The following is a 9,183-nucleotide window of genomic DNA, read 5'->3' on the forward strand; positions in this document are numbered from 1 at the left end:
ACCTTTCTTAACTTGATGAAATGTGAATTTAACCTTACATTATCATCTTGGTGTTAATATGACTTGTCTCACGATTATTAACACCCTCTTATGTGAATATCTTGAACATAATTGTCTAGGTGTGAGTGGGACTTATCCCACTTCTTTTAGCACCTCATTCTTGTCACTTTGATAATTCTATAACTTTTAATTATGTTATTACTCACCTTATATTGTTCAATGACATTTTGTAGCTTTATACCACTCTTTATGAACGTTATAAACTTACTCAATGTACTACTATATTCATGGTGCATTTTGATAGAGTATGTTGGGACTTGTCCTAATGATTGACATACCCTTGGTTATGAATTCATTGAGTTACATTGGTCATTCTTAAGTTGGTATAACTTGGTCATGAGCCGATTTTGTATCATATCTTTGAAATACATTGTAAGCCAATTTATTGGCATAGACTAAACTTTCACATAATATGGTTGTCTAGAATATTGTTAGCCAATTTATTGGCATAAGCCAAACTTTCACTAGACAACGGTCATGAGAATATCATTAGTCAATTCAATCAATTTATGAATATACTATAGCTAATCTTATCATTTTAGTAAAACAACTTTTAACATTTGGTTATATCATAGGAACAATTCAATGCTTAGTTTCACTAAGCCAATAAGTTAAATTGGCATTGAAGATTCATTAACTAGCTTTGATTTTCATTCTTATTTATTCTTTGAAACATTACATTCCCAACACTTACCAACATATCTATTGTAAAACACAACTAGAAATTCGAAATCTTCATCCTTGTCAACAATAAACTGAATTTCATAAAGAACTCATAACAATTTCATCTTCTCGAACACAATTAGTTATTAATCATACGAATCTAACCTATAGGTATCATTTAACATTATCGAATCACATATAACCTACAGATAATGATCAGTTAGCACCACATACCAACAACATTCTAGAGATTACATCTACATACTATTAGAATAAAAAACAAGGATAACTAGGGAGATGGACGTTCAACAATGTCATTGGTAACAACCCTAGTTTCGATATTCTTGAATGCATAAAACGTTTGAAAAAAGACTCTTCGATAAAGTAATACAAGAGAAAAAACCCATAACTTATGTAGAATTGAATCTATGAAGATCACCTTGCACGAAAACCTTGAAGGATACCTTGAAATCGCCTAAGAAATTTTCTTTTTTTCTTTCGTTTTACTCACTATTTTTCTCACGCTTGTTTTCTGTTTTGGTTGTGAGTTTCTAGGTCATAGGAACTTATATTTAGTAATTTAAATTAGACTAATTAACTTAATTAATAAATCAATTAGCTAATTTACTAAAATGCCCCTCCTAGATTGACTAGAATTAGAAGAACACTTGACTTAACCGAAATCTGGAAATTCCTTAGTGGTTTTGATTTTGACCAATTAAATTAATTAATTAAATTTATAATTTAATTAATTAGGTAGCCTATGGTAATTTCTAAAGTACCCCTTAGTTGTTAGGACCATAACCAACCCTTTGGACCATCCTAGGTTAGGTACTACGATGTTTCTTAGTTAGTTACTTGTCTAGTGTAAGGATTTCGGTTTACCCATTTAAATTAATTAATTAAGTTGTTAATATAATTAATTAAGTGACCTAGGGTAAAAACTAAAGTATCCCTAAGTTGTTAGGTCCATAACTAACCCTTTTGGACCATCCTAGGCTAGGTACTAGGATGTTTTTTGAGTTAGTTACTAGGTTAGTGTCACCAAGTTAGGTCTTAGGTTGTCAGGTGCACTAGTTAGTTTATTTCGGTTAGTCCTAGCTTAGTTATCTATTTAGGTAAGTTAGTTAGATCTAGAGTTTGTTAGAAAACTCAGCCCCATATTGCTTGACCCCCAAATGTGCGCCTGCCTCTTACCGCCCTAACATCCCTAACCGAATTCTGGCACATGTGCTTGCACATGGGTTGCACATGTGTTGCAGCTTATTTCTTATTGTCTCAAGGATCCTCACAATATCCTTGTGCACTGCTTACTCTACATGCCCATTTTAATTGGTCATGTGCTATGGTGCCTAGGCTTGACACATGGATGCCTTACACTTATTTTGTGGACATGAAAATGAAGATTTTTAGTTTAGGGTCTTTATTGCAGGTATATTTCTTGGACAATGTTGTTAATACATAGAAAATTGGCTAACACCCTTTAAGCCAATATTCTCTAATATGCCTAATATTTCTAAATATTGGGCATTGGGATGCCTATGTACCCCAATACCTATTATTAAAACTTAATAGGCTCTTCACTAGACGAGTACATTTTCTAGAATGCTACACCCTAGAAGCTGGTGTAGGGGTCAGGGTGTCTGGGGTCACGTAATTCGGATCCCGCTCATCATTAGAACTGCCGATCATTCAACGGGATGGTGTTACGGACTTGGACCTACCCATAGAATAGACGATGTCTGGTTTGGGGGCTATATGTACCTGGAAAACAATTTTTGGTCTCATTGCAGTCATCCTACACAAGCAAAACAATCAAAACAAAACCTTGAAGCACAAAGCGCAGGGAATTTAAGAATTTCAGTACTGGGAGACGGGCATTATCGATGGCCTGTCGATGAATCGATGGTCTGTCGGTAGTATCAGTCGGTGATATTTCGTAAATTTTGTAGTCTTCACTCCTTATACCTCTCTGTTAGAAACGACGGACGTGCATAACGACCCGTTGATCAATCAAAGAACCATAGTCCACTTTCATCGTTTGACACTTAGAATAATTCTTAATTTCTCAAAAATTAGGGTTTCAGTTTGAAACAATGGACGTGCAGAACAGCCCGTCGATTAATCGACGGATCACACTCCTCTTCTATCATTTCAAAGTTTAGAATTTTTAAGGTTTAGCCATCGACGGACCCCATCGCTGGTTCATCGATTAATCGATGGTCCGTATATGGGGTCTCGTGCTATTGGACAAAGATAGGTTTCATGACTTGTTTTTTGAAAAACACATTGTGACAACTTTAAGAAAATCACAGGTTCACCCAACACTTCGCAACAAGTACAAGACCAATTCTTCATTCTTTTTACAAAACATCCATTTGATATCGATTGATGAATCCAAAAAACATGTTGTGTTCGTTCAATAAAAGAACAATAGAAAATACACGGCTGTTTAAAAAGACGCGGACGAATCCTTCTACATATCAACACTTTTGTGACATATCATTGACAAAGTCATCATAAGATTCGAAAATTGCATCCAAGCAAGCCGCGACCTAACCACACTCGTGGTGTCACTTGTACGTTAGTCATAGCACCTTGCCTCAGAATTGTCATGGTAAATACACAACCCTTGTTTGACTGATCTTTAGCAGCAAGGCATTGTAACAGATTCTCACCCGGCTGGACATTCCCAAATCTTACAATCTGATCTCCCAGTTGTAAACCGTCCTCTGCATCTGGAGATGCCTCGGTTATTTCATCAATCAACTCAAAGGGTCTGCTGAAAACTACATCTATGTCCATGGCGGCACTTGTAGCAGCTGTCACAGAGTAATTTCCTGGAGATGATGAGGAACCAATATTGACAGTAGATCCTTGAACACCTGAATCTTTGACAGAAGAAGGTGAAGAAGCAAGTCGTGCCGAATGCAGAACTTGAATATTTTGGTCTTTTTTTTGTTTTAATCTTGTGATCATTATGCAACTCAGCTAGCCTACGCCGGTCAGCACGCACAGAGGGAATATCAATATCAGTTCTTGGGAACCCCTCAGAATCAACAAGGTTCCCTAAAAGTCCAGGACCACTAGGTTGGCAAAGTCGCTGAATAATAACATCTATCTTAGCTTTAGTATTACTTCTTTCATCCATTAACTTCATAGTTTCTGCTTTCAAATTTGTGCCCACCATCTTTTTCCATATTTTCTTATCTGGGGTTTGCTCGAAAATTGAGTTTCTCAATTTTTCTTCACAAATTCAATTATTCATTCTTAAGGTTTCAATTTTGCTAGTTTTGATCTGAGTTTATACGATGCTTTTAAACTCCAAGTCAAAATTTCAACAATTAGTTTGTTTTTACACAAATTACGCCCCTAACCCATTCACTTTCTATCATTCCAAGGAAATAGTACCTAAAATTTAACCAGTTATTATGCAATTTTTGTCCCTAAGTTAAGAACCACATACAAATTTGGCGTTTCCAACAAAAAATGAATGAGAATTCAGTGAGACAAGGGAATTGAAATACCTGAAATCAGTAGTCGAGTGATCGAGTGGGTGATCTTCTCAACAACAATCCTACGTGCCTGCCTTCGAACACCGACCGGATAAAATAAGGGAGACGGAGTAGAATTTAGGTTGGGTAGGATTTTTGGATTTGTTGGTAGTTTGTGATTGTGAAGAAAATGGAAAGGAGAGATATGAGGAGTTAATGGAAAAGGAAGGGAATAAGGGGAGGGAAACGGTTGGGAGGAAATTTGAAAAAATCTTTGGAGTTCAAATAAAAGGTTTCCTTTTAATATAGCTGGTCAGGTCGGGTCGGGCCGGGTCAGTGGTTCTTTAAACAAACGATACCTCGTCGATGGTCCATAAGTCAGTTAACGGACCATCGACTGGACCATCAATTGCATACAGACTTAGACAAAATTTTAAGACATAACTAGGATCTACAGACACCATTGATGGTTCGTCGATGGAACGATGGCCCGTTGGTTGGTCCATATTCTGTGCACCAGACCAATTTCTGTAGAATTCTTGGGTTTGGTCCCTGCACATTGAACACTTATTAAGCTATTCTTTTTGTGTTTTTCTGGACATTTTGTAGGCACAGACCCTAAACTACTCTGTAGCCAACACACTAAAAAATATAACGCATGAAGATGAGTAAACCAAAAACGAAACAAGGGAATGCAACTATTCCTTCAATAAAAAGAAAAACCTATGGTTGGCTAGAGGACATATCTTGGGATTCCTCCGAAGAAGCTCTTGATTTAACGTCATAGCACGACGCAAGATCCTTTATTACTCAGACTTCATCAAGGAGATATGCTTCAACAATTTTATGGAAACTCTCTGCATGCCCTAGGTAGATCTTGATTATTTTCCCATTGACCATGAACTGTGCACCCTCCTTGTTCTCCAACTCAACCGCTCCCTGGGAGAACATTTTAGTGATAAGGAATGGTCTAGTCCACTTAAACTTAAGTTTGCCTGGAAACAAGCGTAGCCTAGAGTTGAATAGAAGCACCAAGTACCCTACCACAAATTCTCATTTTTCAATCTTTTGGTCATGGTACTTCTTAATCTTCTCTTTGTAGATGACTAAACTTCATATTCTCTTAGGAGAAATTCATCAAGATCATTCAAAAGTCTCTGCTCCACTACTTCATTTTTAATCCATCTTCAGTTTCTTCATCGCCCACATGGCCTTCTGCTCTAACTCAACTAGCAAGTGACAAGACTTCCCATATACAAGTTGGTATGGAGACATACGTATGAGGGTCTTGGATGCAGTTCGATAGGCCAAAACATCATCATCAAGCATCATTGACCAATTTTTTCGATTAGCATTCACCTTTTTCGACAGGATCTGCTTGATTTCTCTGTTGGACACCTCAACTTGCCCACTAGTCTGTGGATGGTATAGAGTGGCTACATTGTGGTGAACCCCATATTTCTCCAATATCCCTTTGAACAACTTGTTGCAAAAGTGATATCCCCCATCACTAATAATGTCCCTAGGTGTGCCTAATCTGGAGAGGATTTTCTTTTCCAAGAACGCGGTGATAGTCTTTCCTTCATTGTTGGCAAGTGTTATGGCTTCCACCCATTTTGACAAATAGTCCACTGCCACAAGTATATATTTCATCCTATGAGAACTCACAAACGGTCCCATAAAATCAAATCCCCATACATCAAACAAATCAATCACTAGAATGGGATTTAAAGGGAGCTCATGCCTCTTAGAAATTCCTCCATATCTTTGGCACCTATCACATGACTTGGCAAACTCATGAGCATCTTGGTGAATGATTTGGCAATAGTATCAACACTGCAAAATCTAGTGGGCAGTCCGGATACCACTATGATGCCTACCCACAGGTGAGGAATGGCATGCCTCCAAAACACTTAGCATCTCAACTTTGGGCACGCAATGACGAATAAGCCCATCAGCACAACTCCGATATAAGTAAGGCTTATCCCAAAATAACTTTTTCACATCATGCATGAACTTTTCTATTTAATGGAAGGACAAGTTCGAGGGACTATATAAATAGCCAGATAATTCGCAAAATCGGCGAACCATGGAATCAAGTCATGAGAAGCGGCCAATACATGCTCACCAGGAAAGATATCATCAATTTCAGCCTTTTCACCCAACTTTTCATAGCTTTATCCTCCAATCTGTACAAGTGATCGACAACTTTATTTTCATTTCCTTTTCTATATTTCACCTCAAAATCAAACTCTTGTAATAGTATTACCTATCTAATCAACCTTGGTTTCACATCATTCTTTGATATCAAATACCTCAAAGCGGAGTGGTCAGTATACACTATGACGCTCATGCCAAGTAAATAAAAGCAAAAGTTTTTGAAAGCAAATACCATTGCAAGGAGCTCTTGTTGAATCACAGTGTAACTCTTTTGTGCTTTATTTAGGGCCTTACTTGCATAATATATGGGGTGAAGGATTTTATCCCTTCTTTATCCCAATTCCACACCAAGATCAACCCACCGCTTGCATCACACATTACCTCATATGGCTTACTCCAATTTGGGAAAATAATTACTGGTGGAGACACCAATTTCTCATTCAACTCTCCAAATGCCTTCAGACAGGATTCATCAAAATAGAATTTACGTTCCTTCTCTCAAGTAACCTGCACAGAGGATGTGGAATTTTTGAGAAATCCTTAACAAACCTCTGGTAGAAGCCCACATGTCCCAAAAAACTTCTCACACCTTTTATAGATATGGTGGAGGAAGTCTCTCTATAACCTTAACTTTTGCTCGATCGTTCTCTATCCCCTTCTCTGAGATGTGATGGCCCAATATTGTACCTTCTTTCACTATAAAGTGATATTTTCCCCAATTTTGAACAAGATTTCAATCTTCGCATCTTTTGAGAACCTCGTCCAAGTGACTCAAACAGCGGTCAAAGGAGTTGCCAACAATTGAAAAGTCATCCATAAAAAACTCAATACTGTCCTCCACCATATCGGAGAAGATCGACATCATACATCTCTGGAAAGTGTCTGGTGCATTACATAACCCAAAAGGCATCCTCTTGAATGTGAATGTCCCATACAGTCAAGTAAAGGTGGTCTTCTCTTGATCTTCCGGGGCAAAAGATATTTGATTGTAACCGAAATAACCATCATGAAAACACCATCTTTTTCTTGCGAGTCTATCAAATATCTGATCCATGAAAGGCATCAGGAAATTGTCATTCTCAGTCTGCATTCAGTTTTCGGTAACCCATACAAACTCTCCATCCCATCACCGACCTCGTTGGAACAAGCTCATTCCTCTTATTGGGCACTACTATCATTCCCCCCTTTTGGGCACACACTGAATAGGCATACCCAACTACTATCTGCAATAGGATATATGACTCTGGCATCTAACCACTTAATGATCTCCTTCTTCACTACCTCTTACATAGGTGGATTGAACCGTCTCTAGTGCTCAATACTTTGCTTGTGATCATGCATGAGCTAGATTTTTGGTGGAAAAATACCGGGTGGGATCTCAATAATGTCCGTAATAGTCCAACCAATGGCTAATTTGAACCTCTTCAACACTTCTACCAAATACTCTAATTGTTGCACATTCAAATCTTGTGCAATGATTACCGACATAGTGTCATTTTTCCCCAAAAATACATATCTCAGATGAGGTGGTAGAGTTAAGCTCTAGTTTTGGAGTCTCCTCAATAGATGGTCTCGCAGGTGGAGACTCGCGATTCTTCATATCAAACTCTAATTTCTTTGGTTTTGACCGATAATCACCTCGTTAAAGTGCCGTAACCAAAGACCCATACTCTTCAATACCATCACTCTCAAAATTCATGATCACTGCAGCTAGTGCCTCAACACCAAGGGGCACATCAATTTGTATCTCAGACGTACTCTCAACCCTTTAGGATATAGCATATACCGTTTGGAGCTCACCACTCTACTTCATGGACCTACAAATGTTGAAAGTTACTTCTTCATATTTCAACCTAAACTTCATCTGCCTTTTATTCATACCAACCAAGGCATGACCAGTAGCAAGGAACGTCCTTCAAAGAATAATAGGCACCTCAAAATCCACCTCACAATCAAGAATGACTAAGTCAACCAGAAATATAAACAACTCCAAGTTCACAAGCACATCTTGGAGTATCCAAATGGGCCTCTTCACTATTCAATCGACCATCAGTAACCGTATTGTAGTGGGCTTTAAGTCACCCAAACCCAATTTCTTATAAATGGAGAAAGGAAGAAGATTTATGTTTGCACCAATATCACATAGTGCTTTTACAAAGTGTAATAAACCAATGGTACATGGAATAGTGAAATCACCCAGATCTTCTTTCTTCTGCACAAAAGACATTGTAGCAATAGCACTACAATGTTGCATTCGGTCATCAACCTCAAAACTTACCAATATCTTCTTTATGACTATATCCTTCATGAACTTGGCATAAGTGGGCATTTGCTCTAAGGCTTCTATCAAAGGGACATTAATGGAAAGCTGTTTCAACATAGTGATAAAACATCGGTATTTACCATCTTCAGTCTTCTTCACCAATCTCTGAGGAAATGGTGGTGGTGGTGTATGGATGGGGATCACTTTTTGGGGTACCTTTGCTTCTTTCACCGCAATGTCCACCAATTCACCACTTGTTTCCACTACCTCGTCATCTTTTCTCATCTCATCTTCTACCATAGACGTCATAGGATGGTTTGCTTACCTCCTCGAGTAGTGATTGCCATGCAATGTCCATCATTTTAGGATTTTGAATGGTATTGCTAGGAAGTGTTTTCGGTTAACATAGGTTCACAGTAGTGGAAAATTGAGCCATTTGTAACTCAAGATGCTTAATTGAGACCGCATGCGCATCAACCTTTTGCTCGATATTATCCAGATCACCACTGAATTCCTTGGCTTGCTCATCACTAGCATCAAACC

At 38.1% G+C, this 9,183-nt stretch overlaps 1 protein-coding gene and 1 pseudogene across 1 annotated transcript; both read right to left on the reverse strand.

Annotated features, from left to right (window-relative positions):
* Nucleotides 1–3,240: 3,240 nt before the first annotated feature.
* On the reverse strand, nt 3,241–3,913 carry LOC104646737 (uncharacterized; annotated as a pseudogene).
* A 1,480-nt stretch (nt 3,914–5,393) lies between these two features.
* Nucleotides 5,394–8,940, reverse strand: LOC138343012 (uncharacterized). Its single transcript, XM_069294681.1, has 2 exons — nt 8,435–8,940; nt 5,394–5,991 (listed from the first exon to the last, which is right to left on the reverse strand). Exons 1-2 carry the CDS (start codon nt 8,938–8,940, stop codon nt 5,394–5,396), a joined length of 1,104 nt encoding a protein of 367 aa, XP_069150782.1.
* Nucleotides 8,941–9,183: the final 243 nt, after the last annotated feature.

The sequence above is a fragment of the Solanum lycopersicum genome, chromosome 1, assembly GCF_036512215.1.
Source record: "Solanum lycopersicum chromosome 1, SLM_r2.1".
NCBI lineage: Eukaryota > Viridiplantae > Streptophyta > Magnoliopsida > Solanales > Solanaceae > Solanum > Solanum lycopersicum.

What these genes read in the sequence shown, in the direction of transcription:
- LOC138343012 (XM_069294681.1), bottom strand. Translation starts at nt 8,940, where the DNA reads ATGGTAGAAGATGAGATGAGAAAAGATGACGAGGTAGTGGAAACAAGT. An exon ending in TTAAAGCCCACTACAATACG is followed by an intron (nt 5,992 to 8,434) that starts GTTACTGATGGT and finishes GTCATGTGATAG; the next exon opens with GTGCCAAAGATATGGAGGAA.